At 31.1% G+C, this 22,705-nt stretch overlaps 1 protein-coding gene across 5 annotated transcripts in view; it reads left to right on the forward strand.

The window, feature by feature from the left end:
• The window catches only part of LOC106873450 (dystrophin), a 562,674-nt gene that overhangs the window by 142,240 nt on the left and 397,729 nt on the right, over nucleotides 1-22,705 (forward strand). For all 5 annotated transcript variants that reach the window (XM_014920808.2, XM_052976364.1, XM_052976366.1 and 2 more), the window contains 2 exons: nucleotides 4,482-4,640; nucleotides 21,811-22,050. In XM_014920808.2, coding sequence (XP_014776294.2) covers nucleotides 4,482-4,640; nucleotides 21,811-22,050 — 399 coding nt within the window. The remainder of the gene's footprint in view (nucleotides 1-4,481; nucleotides 4,641-21,810; nucleotides 22,051-22,705) is intronic.

Below are 22,705 nucleotides of genomic sequence, written 5' to 3' on the forward strand. Positions count from 1 at the left end.
CTCTCTCTCTCTCTCTCTCTCTCTCTCTCTCTCCCTCTCCCTCTCTCTCTCTCTCATATTAACTTAGCACTAAACACTTTTTGTTCAGTTTTAAGAACATGCTGCAATTAAGCTTTAAGTCATGCCCGAATTTACATTTTTTTAATACATTTTATGATCTAAATTGATTCCTGTTGGTTTAAAAAAGCAGCAAAAAAATTAAATGAACATGCAGTAGCATATTCTAATAGAGTAAATCACAGATATCTGTATAAAGTAATTTTTTTTAATGTTTAAATGTGCAAGGAAATAATTTTAAAGTGTAAATTTTCATTGAATCCATCTTACTAGATAAGATTTCTTATAGTCTTCAGTATAACACTAAATTCTGTTACTAACAATCTTATTCTTCCATGCACACTCACACTTCAAGCAGGTTCACCAGAATTATCTAATAAGTATTTTTATAACTATATTAGAAATATTAATAATAGTTTGTTCTTAAAATGTGTATAATACTACCATTACTGACAACATGCTGTAACAAATACTGATCATTTTTTTAACCTTTTAAAATCAAATTATCACTGATATAAGTCATCTGGCTGATATTCTACACAATATTTAGTTAAGAGAATCTGACAAACTAACACTTCAGCCTTCAAAAAGTAGTACATTAATGTTTTTAAATACTTTATTTCTTGAGACAGTTATCTTAGAGATTTGCTAGCTTCCTAATCTATTTGATACAATTAAGCTATAAGTAGTTTCTGTATTACACACTAATCTATATCATTGAAGAGCAAATGAAGAACATTTCCATAAAATTTTCTTTTCGGTTGCTTTTAAAAAATCTTTTAAGAATTTGTGTTGCTATTTAAGTTAGAAGCTTAACACACGAAGAAAATATTCATTAAGTTTATGGCTTATTAATATAAATCATACTTTATCCCTTAATTGTTGATTCAGTCTAGCCTGTGTTTCTTTGTATTTGTATTGAAAATTTCATGTGTGAGATAATGTTATCAAATCTCAAAGAAATATTTTAGATTGAAAATGTTACAAGGGAAAGTCACATAAATTCATATTGAAGCGAGCAACTAAAATGGTAATAAAGATATAAAAAGGTTAGCATTTATGGAACATAGAATTGTGATTTGACTACTTTTAATAGAATAGTTAGAGTGGTTTTAAAAGCTTAGAGCAACTAAGCCAAAAACAATAATAATTACTGCGAGATAGAAACCAGAATAAAGTAAGCATCTTGTATTAAAGGTTTTTAGAATGATAAAGGTAGAAGTGTAACATGTGAGATGTATCTTCTTTTCTTGTGAAGACAATATCAATTTCATAGTTAATTTGATACAAATCATATGCCTGCCTTTTGAAACTTCCACTCTATCTTGTGAGTTTAATCATGTCTGTAACAATGATTGCATGATACTAGGTTTTGAAAATCTTAATTTGGCAGTTTAACACTGATGCACAGGAAAAGAAAGAGAGAGAAAGAAAAAAAAATGTAGTTGAAGTAACAACATTGTCAATGTATCACAGTACCAGTTCAATGGTCAATTCTATATGTCATTGAACTGCATCCTCAACAGAGACATTAAACATGCAATAGTTCAATCGACTTACCTGTTAATACCTATGGGTTTGCAGCAGGAGCATTGGGAAATTCATTAGTGTTCCGTTAATCAGTACTGCTATAGCGGGCTACTTGAGAGTAAGCTGGCTATCAATATTTTAAGCATTTTAGAAGAGATCTCTTCGATCTGACTACACAACACATTTTAAAAATCTGGATCTATTGAAAGTGCACACCAGTTTTAAAATAACAAGGTAGTTTATCCAAAAACAAAATCGCGAGTACTGACTTGGAATGGTTGAACTTCTTTGCTCTGTATGTGACCAAAGGCATATTGAATATCTGCTTCAATTTGTACCTACTCTCATAGTACAAATCCATGAGTGCTAGAAAGTTTTTCTTTTTTTCCTTCTTTCCTGAAATTTATTAAAAAAGATTTGTATCAAATAAAAGATTAACATTTCTAAAGAAAATTCAATATGAATTGAATTTCAGAAAAGTATAGGGTTTTTTTTTTTTTTTTTTTTTGAAAAAATATCAATATGTTTTTAGATTGTTTGCAATTTTCATAAATAGTTTCTCAAAATATTTTTTAAATGTTTTTCCCAGTTTATATTGTTGTTTGATATTAATGGTTCTTATGTTTCCCACCATTACCATTTTATATAAAAATTACATAAATGTACAATTTATTTGTGAAAATTTTTATAAAAGAATTTTAAAATTGTTTTAAATAACCTTACTCTTTTTCAAATTCTCTTTATCCCTTTACAGTTTTTAGAGAACGATATTTAAATAATATATGTTTGAAATTGCAATCAAATAAAATTTATTGAAATTTAAATTAAATTTGGTTACTTAATTTGTAAATTTCTGACAAAGGATGGTAATTTAGGGATGGGAGGAATATAATTCTGAAAATGGGTAGCACTCATGATGTTTTTAGACCACTTCTGTGATAAGGTCAATGCAGTTGATATTCAGCTTGCAATTGTGCAGTTTCTACCTATAAGAGCAACATAGACCAAAAAAAAAAAAAGTTTGAGAGGCCTGAAGTTCTGGAGATAAAGAAATTTAAACAAAAATTTTAGTACTGAAGTTCTTGGAGAAATACAACTTAAATGATGAGAGGAGGATAGTGAGTACTTTAAGTGGGTTTAGAAAAAGATGATATGCAGATTGTGATTTCATGAGAACAGAAGCTATTGCTGCATCAGTAAAATGGTAAATGGAAGATGTGTGTCAATAAGCTAGCAATTTCAACATGTTTGTAAGTCAGTCTTTGCTAATCAATTGGAAGGCTTTATTTTGGATGTTATCTAGAATGTTTGTGCTGCAGCTGCACTATCTTAGTGTGATCACTACACAGGTCTTATTATAGCTTTCCAGTTGGTGAGAAACTTGTCAAAGCTAAAGTATTCTTTGGCCTTAAAGAGGAAGCTGAAAGTGTAATTTTGGGGGTTGCAGTATAAAGCTATGTTACAAAATGTAAAACCATTATGAAAATTTGTTAGACTTTGTGTTTATAGCAAATTTTAGGATTTTATCTCTTTGTTTTCCTTAAGTGTAAGGATCATAGTGTTGCAAGACTGTTGCCTAGTTATGGATAGCAATTGTGTTGTGAGGATTTTATTTAACACTTTTGATACTTATATTCTAAGATAGAATAAACACTTATTGATACAGATATCTCTAGCATCATTTATAAACTTCACTATTTAAAGTTTCTGGACTTCATTCTTCTAAAGCACTTAGTGTAACCCAGTTGTTGTTGCCATTAATAATAATGTTTTTCCACTTCATTGACATAGATAACCTAAGAGAAGTAAACACCATGCAGTTTATTTTCTCTCTTGTGTGTATGAAAAATAATAGCAATCATCTGTCTTCATAATAGCAATCATCTGAGCTTATATATCATTTTAACAAAATTTTTGTATATATTAAGTCCTCACTGGATCTTCTTATACATAATAAATCTTTAAATTGTCTCTGTTCATCATCATTTAATGTCTGCTTTCTATGCTGGCATGGATTGAATTTGAATAACTAATGAACTTTTTCCTTGTAATAAATTATGGGTGGTTGATTAGCAGAAATGTCTCAGACAAAATGCCTAATTGCATTTTTTTTGGTTCATTGTATTCTGAGTTCAAATCCTACCAAGGTCATCTTTGCTTTCATTCTCTCAGGTTTGGTAAAATAAAGTACCAATCAAATGTTGGGTCTGGTTTAATCAACTGATCTCTGCACCCAAATTTTCTGCCTTCTACCAATGTTAGAAAGAATTGTTATTCATACTGTACCTGTTGTATGAATTCAAATTCCAACCAGCCTCAAAATAATGTACCTTATATATTTGTTGTACAACTTCCTAATAAATTAGCTCCCTCTTATCTTCAAAGAAAATATCTCATTTTTTTAATACTAATCATATTTTAACTTCAATCTTCTAACATTATGATACTAACATGGAACACTCACATGCAGTACTTGGGGTTTTCCAGCAGGCCACAAGTGCTGTATATAATTGATCCTTGTTTGATAATATATTAAATATATTCCTCTATTCTAATGATATTGAAGTCTACTTCTTTTGTTGTTGCATGTATGGTTAATCAGTGTGTGTGCATATGTACACACACACAAAATTTATAAATATTGTGCTCAGATTGAGAGCACTCTGGTTTGTAATTGTTACTGCTCACAAAAAAAAAAAAATTAACAAAAGTAGCACTTCATTAAATAATTATACTTTACTTTTGTATTGCATATTTTCCCTTGTTTTTTATTAACTCAAATATACACACATATCACAAATATATTTGTATGTAGTGTGTGTGTTTATGAAAGAACAATGATTATAAATAAATATTTTGTGTATGATGCATTTAATCTTGTTTTGTTTCATCAGAATCTTCAAATGGAGTTAAACCATTTACGCTCTGAGGTTGATGACGTACGGGATTCTGCAATTTCTTTAATGACAAAGAGTAATCAATACAAGAAAATGGTAGAGCCAGAATTGACACACCTTAACCAAAGATGGGAAGAAATTTCTTTGAAATTGAAGGTATGCTTTTGCCTAATGTGAATAATATAAATTTAATTAACTGTATTATTGCATGCAATATTATGTATGTGATTTAGAAATATGCATGAATGTAATGAAAAGATACATCAGGAATAGAGAGCAGGACAGTGTTTTTGTTGGATAGATGTCATCACTTCTGTAAATTAAATGCAACATTTATTGAGCTTTTCTGCTTATAGCGTTCTTGTGATTATCATGGTACATGGTATCTGGAATCTCAGGACATAAAATATGTGCTGTATATAAAAAATTGTAGGGAATTTTGCTACTCTATTTATAGGCTGAGTTACTTATGTAGATGCTCTTTTTATATGTAGATGCTCTTATCTTGATAATATTCTCAGGTGAAGTAATAATCTAGAATCTAATATTGCACTTTTATTTTATTACTATATACTATGCTTTGCAAGATGCTATGTTGTGCAAAACTTACTGTAAATATGTAAAGACAACTTTAAGAAAAATATTTTAACTCATCATATGGACACTGTTGAAACCACTGTTTTCTGCAGGCTATATTTTTCACTCAGGTCAGCCGCTCACTTTGTAGTATCATTATCAGTATTGCTATTCAAAATTTGAATATTCTCTGAAAATTTCCTTACATAATTCCTTCCAAATACCTACACAAAAAGTTTTATTTTATTTTCTTAACATAAATCATTCGTTAACATTTGTAAATAATTTTATATTTAAAAAAAAAAAAATTCTGTTTATATTGCATGCCACCAGATGTTACCATATATCTGGAATATTATTATAAATGTAATGTAAATAACTGGCAAATGAAATTAATCAAATGGTTTTATATATATATATATATCTTTTTTTTTATGTAGTTTAATGATGTTCATTAAATCTTATTTTTTCTTTTTTATAAAAAGGCTAAGTTATCTCAGTAAGCTACAATGTTGATTTTTCAGGCCTCTGTACCACAAAAGCAATTGATTTTTCTGTAGCAAGCTACCAGAATGCTTTGACCATGTTTTTCTAACCACACCTTTATGTTTTTATTATCAATCCACTTCTTGTCGTAAAAATTTCCATGAATTCCATTTGGATGTTTATTCCTTTGCCAAGTTTTCTTGAAAATTAGCAACAATGGTACTTTGCTGTCATTAGCATAGTCAGCTAAAACTGTCACGTATTTCACTCTTTGCACATTCACACTTTTATGGTATAGTATGAATGGGCCAGCTCCAATACTTTTCGTTTTATTGTTGTTGGATATCTATGTATCAGTTAAAAAATATAACATTATTAGAAAAATAACATCATCCTCATCCTGTGTAACCAATCTTCCTGTTAAATGCACAATATACGGTTACTTTATGTGTGTGTCCCCCCCACTTTCTGATATTTCTTTTTTCTTCTCTTACTACACCCTTCAATATGGTTTTAAGAAGTGGGTGAAAAAAGAGAGCAAAAATGGCATAATATAATTGAGTAGGAGCAAGTCATATGTACACGACAAGGAAATTTAGATGGCTAATATATTTTCTGCAGTTTGAAACAAATTCTTTTTTTAATCAAAGTAAGCACACTAATTTGGCTGTTGATGATTTAAAAACATACTTTCACTTATGTCATTCAGCAGTTGCTCTCATGAATTATTTTATGTAGTTCTATTTTGTTTTTGTTATAAACATACAAGTGCACACACACGTGTGTATGCCTGTGCACTCATGTATATTCACACACACAAGGGGAGGGAGGGGGTTAGTGTGAGATAAATACACAACTTGCTTGTCATTGGTGGTATTTGGGGTTGAATTAAGAATTTTGTTGTTTGGGAGGCTGTGATGGCATCAGATCATCTACAATTCTTTGTTGTTCATTGTTGCTTGAACTGAGTGTGAGAAGTTTCATATATAAAGTTAAATAATGCAAGTTAATCATTTAGATGGGGATGATGATGATGATACTAATGTATCAATAGTAATTGTTACGAATGATGCCATTGTTTTAGCATTACTAATTTTGGCAGTCCTTAAGTTTAGAATGTCATTCCAGGCAGGAAAAAAGATTGAATTGTTGGTTGCCAAACAAAATGATACTAACAACAAAAGTGATGTTCAAAACTATCATGGGTAAACTGTGGCTCGCCAATCTTTCTCAGTTGTGTGCCTAATGAAAAATTACCTTGATTATTTTTAGTAGTGTGTCCCACCTGATGATGAGCCTTGTGTCATGCAGCCCATGTGTCAAAAAGGGTTGCCCATGTCTATTCTAAACTGAAGGTCACCCTCTAGTATAAGTGGCAAATCATATAATTTATCAAAGAAAAAAAAGTGATACATGAAGAATAAAGATATTTTTTCTCCCTTAAATGCTCCTTACTACTAGAAATGTACTTAGTCCACTAATTATGTAAAATATTTTGATTATGAAACAAAGTTGCCAATTACTCAGAATACTTCATTGTAAACAATGTTGTTGATCCTATGTAGACTGCATTAAGCAATGAAGTACAGCACATGAATATATGTATCCAGCCACACCATCATGATGTACACTCTGCATGCATATAGAATATATGTTATAAGAAAGATATCAGATTAAAAATGATTTTAAGCTTGACCAAGCGCTTGTTAATTTACCTAATTAGTTCTTGCTGGCAAAATAAACTCATTTAGTTCCATAAAGTGAAAGCAGTGAATTTCACTTTTGGTAAAGTCATCTACTTCAGTGTTCCTACCAGTCTTCTTTCTTCTGTAATAATATTATAAGAGTTAATTCTTCAGTGCAATATTCAAAGAGTAAGGAGGGGACACTGTCTGTACTGGTTGTTTTGTTGGTTTAGAGTGTTTGTTCTGATCTAATGGAAGGCATAATAAGAATAGTGTCATACTATCAATTTTGTCTGATGTTACACTTACTAAAAGAAAGTGAAGTGTTGGTATATAGCATACAATACCTAAGAAAAGTTTGGTTGCTGTAACAAATAATTGATTCTTATACTACATCTTAGATTCATATTTTCACTTAGATCTAGAAATAACACGATAATTTTCACATATATTTTTTCTTCATTATTGTTTAGTTTATCTTTCAAAACAATACATATACAAAATAGATTATGTTTTATAGTCACCCAACTGTCACTGTAGTAGCCAAATTTCTTTCAAATAACTTCCTATAAACTTCTCAGTTGGAATGGCATGTAGAAAGTCAACATCTTACAATTAAATTCTCTCAGAACAGAGAGGATAACTGCAAACTAAAATGCTGATCAAACAGTAAAATTAAGACTATAAGAATATCCTTGATATTTCACTTCTGCTGAGTATGTGGAAAGATTTCTATTAGTTGATGCGTGTACTTGATTTCTGGATTAATGTCAGATCTTAAAATGATATATGATGCTATAAAGAACATGCTGAGGAATGCATGTGATGCTATTTCTAAATAATAAGTTTCTTTTATTTTTAGTGATATTCATTAAAAAGAGATACCGTGAAAGATTTCTAGGTTACAGTTATGTTTATTGTTTGATGGGTTGTAGTTGGTAGTGGGGAAGTCAAGTAAAAATTATCATTTTATTAGTAGCTCTTAGTGGAAATGTGTATGAGAATTAGTGCAAGAACTGATTATATGCTACAGCAAACCTATCTTGGCATTTCGTGGTTACTTACTATTAATGTCTCTCTTGCAACCATAAAACTGTACTAAATAGGAATTAGCTTCTATCTCCCTCTACCTAACCCATGGTTTTGAGGTGCAGTCCTAATGTAGGGCTGCTGATTTATAGCCTCCTAAACCTCCTTCCACAGAAACTGTATAACCAAGGAGCTGCTTTCTTGCCTGTCTATTATTAGTTTGAAGATTAATCCCTGTGATAATCAGCAGAGAGATACATGAAACAACCTTCTCAGGGATAACAGTTGCTTATATCAACAGACTTGACTGGGACAGTGCAATGTGCGGGTGTGCACAAGAGAAACGAGTAGTATTTAATAATTTAAAATTCCCCCCTCCCCTTCATACTGTCATTATTCATTAATGATAGGTTGTGGATGATTATAAATATAGTTGCATGTAAAAATAATTTATAGAATATATTTCACAGAACAGCGTCTTCAAAAGTTAATTTGGAGTTGTTCATTTATATATATATATAAAGTTAACCAGATGAGGGAATGCAGTGTCGATGACCTTCACAAGCCTTCCCAGATTGGCATGATGAATGCAGTCGATATTTAGTGTAAACATCTGTGGATCTGTCAACCAGAAAAAATGAGGGAGAGGAGGGAATAGATTCCAGAGGATTGCAATTCTGGAGTACAATCATCATCATCATCATTTGTTGTCCATGCTGGCACGTTGGAAGGCTGCACTGGACGCCAATCTGATTTGGCATGGTCTTCTACAGTTGGATGCCCTTCCTAACGCCAACCACTCTGAGAGTGTAATGGTTGCTTTTACGTGTCACAGACATGAGTGCCATTTGTGTGACACCAGGGTGCATTTACATGCCACCAGCACGTATGTCAATTTGCATGACACCAATATCTTTCCTTGCAGACTCATTAAAAGCAAGTGCACCATCATCCATGCAGACACATTTCTCTCTTATGACGTCACAATTTTCTCTCACACACTGTCTTGCAATCTGAAATATCTCAGTTCTTTGGTCCTCACAGTGCTGAACATAAGCAAACTTCATCTTTTCAGCTTCTCCCTTGGCTAGATACATCTGTTTCCTAGTTTCCCTTCTGGCTATCTGATACAGTTCCCTGCTGCCCTCATTCTTCCACCACCACATTACCCTAGGTTCGGAAGGGACTCTGCACCAGCCACAGATTTAGTCTGTGGCACTCAGCAAGCTGTCTCACAGGAATTCCCAGTTACCCTCTATGTCACAAGTTTGTAGCTCCTCCCTCTCATCAATTTTCTCAATTAGGATGTCCCTAAATCTCTGACCATATGAAGGGTCCTTAAGCTTCCAAATTCTTCTTTTCCAGATTGGTCTGCTTCTTGGCATCCTTCTGGCTTGGAGTCTAAAGTTGCTAATGACTAGTCTATGTTGCAGGGTACTTCTTCACAAGGGAAGTTCTTTGTATTTAAGAGCAACCATGCATCCCACTGTCTGGCTTCCTGAAGTTGGTGTTGCAGATCAAAAGGGTATTTGCATCACAGAACTCCAGTAGCCTTGTTCCCTCTTTTTTGGGGAACCAATTCCATGGCCCTCATGAACACTATGGAAGACATCAGGCTGCTGTACAACGTTCCCATTGAAATCCTCAGCCATGAAGATGAGGTCATTGTCACTCATCTTTGCGGTAGCCTGCAGAACAATGTCATAAAAGTGGTCCTTCTGTTCATTTGGTAGGCCTGCTTGTGGGACATAGGCAGATATAATTGTAGCTATACTATTCTGCAAGACTAGCTTGAGCTTAAGTACTCTGTTGCACACTCTGACTACCTCTATGATCTTATCCATCCATTTCTCTGCAAGAAGTATGCCCACACCACCTACTCCATCATTAGTACCTTCCCAGAAGATTTTATACCTATGTGTCTTGTCTGTGAGGAACCTGGCTGAAGCTCCTCTCCACCTTACCTCTCGGATGCAGCATACATCAACTCATCTGTGATAAATATTCAGTGCAATATCTGAGAAGAGACACAATCAGGATAAGAAGAAACAGCTCATGTGTTGTGGATGTGCCTTTGTGGATTAGGCGCATAGCTTGGTAGTTCAGAGGAAGCAGAAGCTGTTGTAGGCGTAGTAGAGAAGTAGAAAGAATAACCAGCATATTTATGATTGGATATTTACCAATTAGTCAAATGACTTTATTTTAAATACAACCTAAGATATTTGTGTGTGTAACAGTAACACTGTCAAAAACATATAGGCAAAACAATTCAAATTATACAAGTTTAAAATTTTAAATGTTTAAAAGAAAAACTTACTTCTTTCTTCATCCAAGAATTTGAAAACAAATTTCAAAATAGAAGAAAAAATATGTGAATTTTCAACCAATATTTATGGATTGCTGAAGAAAGATTACAAAATAAGATGGATGTTATATTATTTTTAATAAAAAAAAATGAATGTTATAGCAATTTGTTAAGAGGTAATACTTATTGCAAATGGTTGTTACACAAGAATTGTTTTATATATATATATATATATATATATATATAAAAGGATAGTTTGATATTACCCTGTACTTATGTTAGAAATCAATATTGCTCAGGAAAACTTATGATTGAAAGCCCACGTTAATGCTTAGGTTCAGCACTCTAATGTTATATCCCAGCTATCTGGTACTATAGAATATTGTGTGAAGGTCAGTACACTTTTCCCTGTGATGCTTCCTAATTTGTTTTCGTACGATCAAGTCTGTAGGTAGTGGTCAGAGCAGAAGATAGTTCAACTCTTAATTTCTTGGAATTTGTCAATAATCATCAATGCAGCAGGGCATTTGTGCCAAGTAAAATAATTGGTTTCACAGCTGGACATGTAATTTGTTTACATGATCCAGGCAAGTGAAGTGCTGATTCTAGAATGCTTTCACATTTTCAGTGTTATTTATGCATCTCAGTGGTTGTGTAGTTATAGACATGTAGTTTCAGGGACTAAATGAGTTCACAGATTATTTTTGTGGTTGTTGTTGTTGTTGTTTAGCCCCAAGACAACTTTGATCGAGTAAACCACTGGTCAAAAGCATCCCAAGCCTTAGCCATTTGTTTTTGTATATCTAAGACTACTTTGTTGATGTATCTTCAATTTTCTTCTCTTTTGTAACCATAAGGTGTGATTTGCGAAACATTTTTCTGCTGTTTTAGCAGATTAAGCAATCATACAGGGGTTTCTATGTTGGTTTAATAACATTTTTGATTTGCTGCATAATGTGGTGGATTCTACTTTAGATGGTTTGAAACTACCTTAATTTCTTTGCATGATTTGTTGAAGAACTGCAGACTAAATATATGACATAGAAAAGTAGGCTTGTCTTAAAAAACATAATGATTAAAATTAAAGTTGTAGAGGACCTACTAAACTCTGTGTGTGTGTGTGTCTGATATTCTATATTCCTTGGAAGGAAATTGGTAGGAAATGCTTCCACATAAAAGTGTTGTAGGGTTTCTAGAAATGAGACAAAGAAATACAATTTATCATACTTCTGATGCATAAGAGTATTTGGCAGCAAAAGTAACTGTAAAGGAAAGCTGATTAACTGCTTAAGTGGCATTTTGGAATTATTACATGGTATAATTAGTTGGCTCTAATAAAAGTATAATGGTTGGACACAGAGGTTTTATTATCTTTGAATGAAACAGTTTTTTTTTTCTGTGTGCAAAAGGTAAACTATATAAAATTTGTAACTGGTGGGATGAAGAAATACATGTTATAAATATAGGCAGTTTAAGGATACCATGTCACTACCGAGTTACAAAAACAGTAATTTATCATCGAGTGCAATGTGGCAGTTTGTTCCCCACCACACTGTCCAGTTTGATTTTTTATAAGTTCTGGTTGTGGTCGCTCTCTGAGGAAATCACTAGTTGACCCTCTGCACCTGCCATTACTATTCCTTCTTAGGACAGTGTTTAAGGCTACTGAAGTTATTGATGACAGTTAATATCTTGAATAGTGAGGATTTTTTTTTTCATTAATTGTAAGTTTGTCTAACTTGAGCAGAGATAGACCAAAACTTACAATAAGAAAGTCAGGCATTTAACTTAATTAGTAATTACTTCTGGAATTTGTCTTTATAAATATCTAATTAGAATAATTTCCGCTATAAATTGAAAATATACAATTTTGATTTCCTATTTCATACCACTTTCATTATTAATATGTTGCTATGTTTTGGGGGATTTTTTTTAATATGTTTTATAGATTTCCATTTTGAAAGATTATATTTTCATTTATCCATTGATAACTTTTGACTTTTCTAATCATATACTCTTTAAGAATGATGATAAAGAACATTATTTTCATGAGTGTTGAATGGTTGCCAATGCAGAGAGAAACTAAGTTTATGGTCATATAACAAGAATAAGTAATGAAATAGATATTAGCAAATACTATGGATGGAAGTTGAGGCCATGATGTTTGGAAATAATTAATGGAAGATTAAGTATTTTGGGTGATGGTTAATCATTATTAATTAACACAGTTGAAAGTTAAAAATAAGTAGGCATGGCTGTGTGATAAGAAGTTTACTTCCCAGTTATAAAGTCTTTGGTTCAGTCCAACTGCACAGCATGTTGGGCAAGTATCTTCCTCTATAACTCAAGTCAACCAAAGCCTTGTGAGTGGATTTGGTAGATAGAAAGCCAATCATGTGTCTGTGTGTTGGTTTGTTAATGCCCCCTTAACTTAATGGTTTGGCGAAAAGACACCAATAGAATAAGTACTGGGGTTGATTCATTTGAGTAAACCCTTCAGGGTCATCTTCCAGTGTGGCCACAGTCAAAACACTGAACAAAATAAAAGATAAAAAATACAAAACTTTTGAATTCAAGATAGGAGCTGTAAACCACATAAAAGGATCATCTAGAGGGTTATGATGTAGAAATTTATCTTATCCATATGTCAGAATAGAAATTAAAATAAGTTTTGCTGTGTAGTATATTATATCTTAGACATTAACTTTTAGTGGTTGGCATTAGGAAGGGCATCCAGTTGTAGAAACTCTGCAAATCAGATTGGAGCCTGGTGTAGCCATCTGGTTGCACCAGTCCTCACTCAAATCGTCCAACCCATGCTAGCATGGAAAGCGGACGTCAAATGATGATGATGATGGTTTGAATAAGCAACAAAATCTACAGTTTCTTTTGTATCATTTCCTATTTTAGAATATTTTGTATCAAAGACGGTAGGCCAACTACATTAGTAATAGAATTTTTGAGTTTCATCTTAAAGTACTTCAAAAATTATGAATCTATTTTCTCTTTGCTGGATGCTATTGTAGCTAGACAATTGAATGTTAAATTAATTAATTCTTCTATTATTGTTGCACTGGTAAACTGTCAGCACAGTATCAAGAGTGATCTCTTAACATTTTACTAGCACTATCTTTCACTCAGTATAATTTCTGATTATCCTCAGATACATATTTTACGCACAACTCAATGTGCACACACACACACACACACACACACACACACATTTACACACTTGAAGTTTAAATTCATTCATGAACCTGTGTTACAAATGGTAAGATACCCATAATACTTAAACTGAGTGAGATATTACTTGGAAACAATGATAAATGTTCTAGTGAAAATATAATGCAGTTAATATTTTGATATGTAGGTGAGGCATTTCATTTTAGGGAGCTGTATGACAGAATTGTCACATCAATGTGTCTGATGTAGGAATCTGAAAGATTCATGGCTCCACCTATTTAACCTATATATAGGTGTAATTATGGAAGTGTGGTTCAGAAGTTCACTTTACAACAACATGGTTTCAAACTCAATCTCAATGCAAGGGACATTGGTGATATGTCTTCTAGAATAGCTTTTAGGAGACAGAAGCATTATGTTTTATCCTTTTATGTTCTGTAACTTGGTGGTTTTAAAAATAGAGACTGATAAAATAAGCATCACTCTGAAATACGTAGTGATATCTATATGATCAACTAAAACTCCTGATAGCAGTGTCTCTGTGTGGCCATAGGACAATAACTGAAACCATTTAAAATATGAAAGTGTAAAAGAGTTTAAGAATATTTAAAAAAAAAAAATTTAATTGAAGTTGTGCCTTGGAGCTGTGCAAGATGTTGCTATCTCAGGATTTTGCATCATCTTAATACAAAAAGCAATAATGAAAATAAAACTACTAATAGTAAGAGCAATATTTTGTAATTTGGATTTTTGTTGAAGGAGTGTATCTCCCTTAAAATGTCTGAAATGCTTTTGAAATTTACTCTTGCTTTACCCCTATGTATAAAAACTGAATAAATTTTACATGTGTTTAATTAGATGTTTGCATAAGTATTTTACTGTTGGATATTTTGTGAATCAAAGTGTAAGGGTATTTTCCACTGGGTTGACTAAGGCAATGAAAAGTATGTGCTTTAATTGAGCACAAACTGCCACTTTCAGTCTTTTAATTTATATGCCTGGAATTTACCTCATTAATTACTGAGTCACACTATATAATATATATATATATCTTTAAAACTTATTCATTATTATGATAATCACCACTGTCATCATATGAAATAGTTATTTCTGCCTTTTATATAAAGCAAATTGATATTTTTTTAATTACAAATATTTAAACTAAGATTACATATAAAAAATATTTTTTGTTTTTTGTAATTTTTGCTACATATATATTTTTAAAAAAAAGCAATTTCTTTGGTTTTGCTTTTTAACTATCTTCTATACTCACCCACCCTCATCTCATAAACATACATAGACATACACACAATGTGTGAATGTCTGTATGTAATTTTATTATTTCTGCTTTAAGGAATTAATATATTTGTGAATATTGAAAAAAAATATATATATTTAGAAGTATATTACAAATTTTTAACCTGCAATGCTTTCAAGAAAGTTGTTCTTCTGTAAAATAGAAAAAAAAGTTGTTGAAAACAAAAAAGTATTTTATGAGAATCTATGTTTTGTTTTGTTTTCATCTATTGAATTATTCATCAAACCAATAAATAAAGCAAATAAAAGTAAAATATTAGAATATTGATTTGAAGTATTGATCCATTGATCATATCACTACCATTTCTCATTTAATCTAAGCAATAACTTAATGTTAATGTCTGAGTGGATAAGTGTTATTGAAGTCCCTTCATTTTACAATTCAATTTATTGTAATAAAACTGTCCTTTAAGTAGAAATAGCTATAAAAATATCATTACATATGAGGTTCAATAGCAGGAATACTTAAATGTATATTCAAAGAGGAAGATCATCTCTGTTTCAGTTCTTGTTTGAAATACTTTTAAGAAATAATTCTGTTGAGACGTAAGCATAGAGTTCAGCTCAATCCCTATTACACAATAGGCAAAAGATCCTTCTAAAAAAAGAAAGCAGATACCAGGTGCTTTAGTAGAAAATCTGAGCTTGAATGAACAAAGATATATTTGTCTTATCAGCATATATACAATGTCAGGCCCTCATCATTATTATCTTGGTCATAAACTTATCAGTTGCCCAGTTTAACATTACCATATAGTCCTTTAGTGAATCCTATCTGTTATAGGTATTCAGACCAGATACCCAGTTTAAGGAATCTTTTCCTTTTCCCATTCATAGACTTGGTGGCCCTGTAAATAATGTTTAGATGGATCTTCAGAAGTGATATAATTTTCTTTTCTCTCATTTGGAGAAATTGCTGGAAAAAATGTTTTTCTTTTTGTTTAATCAAGAACTCAAAATCTTTTAAATTTGTAATAAACATTATCATTTTCTAATATTTAACATTAATTTTTTCCCCCCAATATTTATCACTCCTATCCTATAATCAGCATGCCACTTACTACATTTTCACATTTTGCAGAGAGAAACAAAACTTGTTATTGCCAGTAGATGTAACAGCACCCTAAACTTCTTATATCATTTCTCTGCATTTGCTACTGTGCTTTTTAATGCCAATTCCTCTAGCATCCAGGCAGCTGAAACTATCTTTAGGCAAACCTTTTGGTACCTTTGCTGTTGCCTTTTTTTTTTTAATTGTTTATCTTTTTTTTTTTACCATTCAATTGGTACATCTAAATCCTAGCTCTCTCCAATCTGTTTGTACCTATTGATTTATTGAACTGAGCATATAGCACCAAGTTCTAATTTCTTTCTTATTTATTGAAAATTAAGTCATTTTTTTTAGTAAGGTTATTTCCCCCCAATTCTGCAAATTTGTTCTTTGGTCTCTGCTATATTTGCTTATTGGCTTTTGATTTTAGGCCACTACATTACCTATCTTTAGTCTGGATGTAACAATTCTTCATATATATACTACTTAAATAAATTATATAGTCAATTTTATGCAAGGTGTATATCTACATTCCAATGACTAGAGTTATTACCTGCCTGATAATAGCTCTAATCCTAGAAATGTATATATGGTAATATTATTTCTGTATTGTAGAAAATGAATATTTAAACTTTATTACAGAATTCTTTGTTATGATTGTGTAGTTTCACTTACTACTAAATGAAGGAAAATGTTGAAAACAGACTCTATGGAATAACAGACATTTGAAATGTTCTACTTATAAGACTTAGTCATTCACAAATGATATTTTTTCTGGGTCATGCAGGATCAGTACTGTTTTTGCTTCATGAATAAATTCTAACTTGGAGATTATTTGAAACAAATAAAATTTCGTAGATATTTTGGTAAACATCAGTTCATCTCATGCATGTAATTTATAAATCCACCAAAAGCAGAAATACAAATACATGCAGATATCTTTTGTTCTTATAGGAGATATTTGGTAAAATAACCATTTTCCTTTCACTTTTTTTGTGTTGTAAGTTTGAATAATTTTTATTAATTTTTATCTTTAACTAGCTTCATTCTGGGGAGATAAATAAACAAACTGCTAGTTAAGACTGTGATAAATTGTTCAGTCTGTGTGTTAACTTACTGTGGTTTAATTCTATATGCAAAAGTTTAAGTGGTTAAATGGTATAAAATTGTATAATCTTTTACCAAGATAGATTGATTCCTTCCAAGAATGCCTAATTTTATATATAAAAAAAAAAAATCACTTATGGTTTTCTGATTGTGAATTATCAGTACCAGTAGCAAATATTTTTATAACATCTACTTTGTTGACTCTAAGTGCTAAGTTCAAATTCTTCCAGGTCAAACCCCTTGTACTATCTTCATTAACCTGTCTCAATGACTGTAATAGCAATGTTTCTGTTGATGATGATGGAGTTTTCTCAGTTTTCTAGTTCTACTATTGTTGTTTTATAGAATTTTATTTGTGTAAGGCTCTTTGTTCATTGTGTTACATTGAAGATACATTTTTTTCTTTATCAATCATTTCAAAATAGCTTCAGAACACCAACAGTAAATATGCGTTCATATCAAAGCTTTCCTTTTAAAAAAAAAAATTAACTTCCAGCTTTAGATGCTTTTATAGCAAATCTTTTGACATAAATATTAGTAAAAAGTAGTAGAGAACTTATGTGATATTTTTATAATTTCATTGAGTATTTTAATCTGACTCATTTACTCTTTAGATATTTTGCAGGGTTTATTGTAGTTCCTTGGTATTCATGCCTACAAGTGGTAGCAAAATACTTTGTTATGATTTAATTGAAAAATATTTTGATGCTTTCTCTTTGCTGGATGCTATTGCATCTAGACAAATCTAATCATACGTGCATTTTAGTGATTCCATCTACAATTTGCATTTTCCCCCAGTTTCCTATTTTTATGTACTTCAACCCTTTTGTATTCAGATTATTCTGTCAACTGTAATGCTTATTTATCCACATTGTTTTGAATTAATCATGCATTACTTGTAGCTTTGAAATTTTGATGATGTGATTGTATATTTTTAGAATGGCATTGTAGGGTATGTGTGAGAGATTGGGTCTTGCCAGTTTAAACATAAAACAGAATATTTGGACTGAGTATAGCTGGTTTAAATACTAAAGGGTTAAGGTCACACATAAACGTAGCCGATTCTTGTTTGTAAATTAGATACATGTGTTACATATGAAATACAGATTGAAAATATTTTCTTGAATACATAAAGTTATGTACTTTGCTATTCGTCACAGGTTGCATAGTTAAAGTACTGAACTATATCATGTACTGTGTCTCTAAACTTGATACATAACTCGACTTGCTCCATTTGGCCTGACTGCAAAAACAGGGTTCCATTTTTCATGTTTGAGTGGTTAGCAGTAAGAAAGGTACACAGCTGTGAAAATTACTCCAACAGAAACCAACCAATCCACCCAGCCATGTTGGCACTAAATGGTTATATAAATAACATGGTACTGCTGTTATATTGCTTTAATATCTGAACGACAGTGTTAGATGTAATGGGGATGGTAATAGCCAATATTGCTACTACCAGTGCTACTGGCACAGCTGATAAGTTAGTCAATATTTATAACATTAAAAGATTTGAGTTAATTTTAAATTTCTCCTATGCTAAGACATATTAATAAAAATAAAGAAAAAGATCTTTGAGTTTTACTGTAACAGAACAGGCTTTGTCTCTCACTCTAAAAAGAGATTTTTAGTTCTTATGAGTGATTTCTTGCAATTTTCTTGTTTTTTTTTTTCTTTTCATTTATATTTTGTGTTTTATGATAAGCACAGTTCATTTGAACATCAGTTTATCCATTGGTGCTTGAGAACTTAAAAAACACTGTACTAGATCTGAAATATAGTTTATCTCCCAAACTATTTTCCTTATAGAAAAGGTTTATTCAAATGTTTTATTTGATCTGGAAAGATTAAAAACTTGTTCATCTTCATATAGTTATCATTTTAAGCTGGGTGATATGAAAATACAAATAGAGGTCATATGAAAGTACAACTAGAGATGTTAAGAAAGTGAGGAGAAAACATAGCTAAGTAATAAAATATATGAGATATTCAAAGATTTTCACTTGCAAAAATGTGTGAAGTTTTTTGAGTAATGATTAGGTGATTTTAAATCCATTTTTTATCTGTTCTTACAATACAGCTGATACGTTGTATCAGTAGGAATAAAACTAGAAGGAAGTAAGACTCAGAGCAACAATATGAAACCAGTTATACCAGGCATATGTATATTGAAAATATTTAACATTTGTGTCTGCAGATATACAAATAACAAGATATCTCAACTGAGATTTATTTAGAAAGAACTGTTATTAGTAAGTACAGATGCTTGAGACTTAACAACCATGTAGATTTGGCAATCTTTCAGAACTTTACATTGGGAAATCATGCAGACATAACAAAACGGAATGATGAAAGATAATAGTGTTCACTCCCAATTTGTTATGACTAAATTTAATTCTGACCATTTGATATTTGCTGGACTGGAAATTTATGAATATTCAGAAATGAAATCTGATTGCAGTTGACATGAAATCAGCAAAATATTTAACTTTTATATTTCTGTTAAACTTGGAGAAGGGGAGGAAGAAAGATATGCATATTTACATCATTTTCAACTAGTATTCTTTAAAACAATGTTGATTAGTTATATTTATCTATCGCTAATGTTTGCTATTAATTTGAAATTCCACTCTCGTGAATTTAAAACTTGAGGTAAAATAAAATTTAAACTATTATGTCCTACTCTTATTAATCAACATGACTTAATTATAAGTGTATGAATTTCATTGATATAATATTAATTTTTACACAACATTGTTTTATATGAGAACTTATGCAATTAGACCCTTTTTAAGTTCTATTTTTGTGTATGAAGCTTTAGTTTATATGGAAAGGGAATGAGCAAACATTTTTGCCTTTCTCATCAGGATTGGAAGAAAAGTGATGTTGCTATACTTGGGAATCAAAAGCTGATTACAGATTTGTTTAGTGATCAAACATGAATTTTAAAATGTAAAATTCATGATAATTTTGTTTCCTGTTGTATTTGGTCCATGAGTATAAGCTATATGAAACCTATGATGTTGTGAAATATAGTGTTTTGTATTCTTTGTAATTTATTGGAGAGTTTTGTGAAGAGGTCACAACCTGGCTTAATCAATGATGGATTGAATGTTTGTACATTGTTTGCTAGATTTTGTCCCTGTGAGCACTGTATTAGTGCATTCATTCATTCATTTGTGTCTTTAATGTTGTCTAGATGTACTCTGAGTGGTATCTAGCTGTATATATATGTATGACTCGTAGGTCTATTATTTTGTAGCCATGTTTCGTTCTGATATATGTATGTATGAAGTATCTCACGGATGGTGGGAAAATGTCATCTGCATATGAAACTGTGAACATTTATGGTGGCATGGAGGTCAGTGTAGATATTGGTTAAAACAAGGTGTACGGAAAGCTCCTTGTAATACTCCTTAAAGACATTGCAAATCCTGGATGTTTTATATGTATACTATATAAACTTATCACTTGAAAGATTGCTTGTTAATGTTTTGTATTACTTCTTAAAGAGATGTTTAGCATTTTGTAGAAAAGTGAGCATTGGGGAATAGCTGAAAAGCTTTGCTGATGTTAATGGTAGTTAGGATAATACTTTCTTTCCTTTTTTTTTTATTTTTATTATCTGTTGTGAATTTTTTTGTGTGGTAATTTTGTGAGTAGTGTGCTGAATCTGTGTGTTAGAGAAATGTGTGGATTGGTCAGTGAGAGATTTGTCATCATGGAATTTTTGAAGTCAAACATTAGAGGTTGAAGTTATGTGTGATGGTGATTTAGTTGCAGAGCTGAGATTTCAAAATAGGAATGATTTTTGCCATTTCCAATGTCTGGTGATTAGGTAGTGTTGATATGAGTAGTTAACATTAGTTGCTGCTCATGTAAAGTCGGTCTTCAAAAATATTTTACTCTGTTTTGCACCAAACTTATATTACATAAATGCAAATTTACGTTAATCATTCAAATAACATTTAAATTACTTACCCTTCTCTATTCATTAAAAATATTATCAACTCTGAAAGCAACAGTTTATTTTTTTTAATGTTTTTATATTCTTGCTTTTCTGTAAATATATTTCAATCTGTAAGTGATGACAGCAACTTACCAAATGGTGAACAAGTCTTAGACAAGTGCAATTTAGGCCAATGATCTGTGTTTCAGAAAATGTTAATATCATTCTGTGTTAAAAACTAAGAATATCGTTTACTATCAGAAACTGGCAATGAAATGTATATTCAAATTTTATTTATTTTTAGAATTATGAAATGATGTTAGCAAAATTGATTTTAATTATGAAAGAATGTGAGCCAAACATTTGATATTTTCTGAAAACATGTACCTAGAAGGAAAAGCATTCTTTTCAACTAACCATACTGCTGGGGTTTTGAATTGTTGTTTTGTTTTGTTTTTGTTTTTTTGCATTGGAATCTTATTTTTTCTATTTTTTTCTTTGTGTGTGTGTGTGTGTGTGTGTATGTATGATGTACTCAAAATATTCCAATGAACAAAAAAGAAAAACAATTTATGTGTATCTGTGTGTGTGTATAAGTAAATCAATGATTTTAATTAAATATGTTCAATTATTTTTAGGAGAAACAGAGTTTTCTTCAACAACATGATGGCATTGGAGATATTTCCAAAGTTCCTGCTGTAAACTCAGATACTTTCACCAGGGATCCTTTATGTGCTGCTGCAGTCACAAGTCAAGAAGAATTTGAAGATCAATGTGAACGTGCAAGGCAGCTGTTGGATGTTTTTGACAGTAATGTAATCAATCAAGGCCACTTAAGGATTAAAGATTTTGATGAAAGAATTGACAAGAAAATAAGGGTATGCATTCTTTTTATTTACATCAGTCCACTTAATTTTTGATGAACTTTAATTTCAGTTTTACTTTGTGTCAGTTCAGTATATTAAATTTTTCAATATACTTCAAGTTTATAGATAAAAATTATCAAAAGAAAACTAATTGAAATCTATTTTCAATTTAGATTAAGCACCAGTTAGTTGTCAAATATTTCTATATACATTTTCATGATGTTTACAGCAAGAAGATCAGAGATAACTGTAGAAAAATATTGGAGGGTGAAGTTATTTGTAGGTTCGCTAATCTGTAACAAAGAAAATTATCATCACTATTTAATTTTTTTTCTAAAGGATCCTAAACTTTCTACCTTCTATATTACTCTCTCTCTCTCTCTCTCTCTCACTCACTCACTCACTTTATTGATAGTATTTTTTTCCTTCAACTATCTTTCCTGATTAAAATGTTCTTTCAACTTTTTTATTTTTTATTGAATATTGATAACTTCTAAAAATGTGTTTTGGTTTGATTTTTAGTAGATAACTGTACTTGGAATATTTATTTACTTACACTATTGAATTGGTTTTCATCGATCTATCAGCCACAACTTTTCAACATAAAGATCAGATTTATTTCTGTTTATGAAATATCTAGTTCGTCATGTTATTTTATTTTATCATG

The sequence above is a fragment of the Octopus bimaculoides genome, chromosome 2, assembly GCF_001194135.2.
Source record: "Octopus bimaculoides isolate UCB-OBI-ISO-001 chromosome 2, ASM119413v2, whole genome shotgun sequence".
Classification (NCBI taxonomy): Eukaryota; Metazoa; Mollusca; class Cephalopoda; order Octopoda; family Octopodidae; genus Octopus; species Octopus bimaculoides.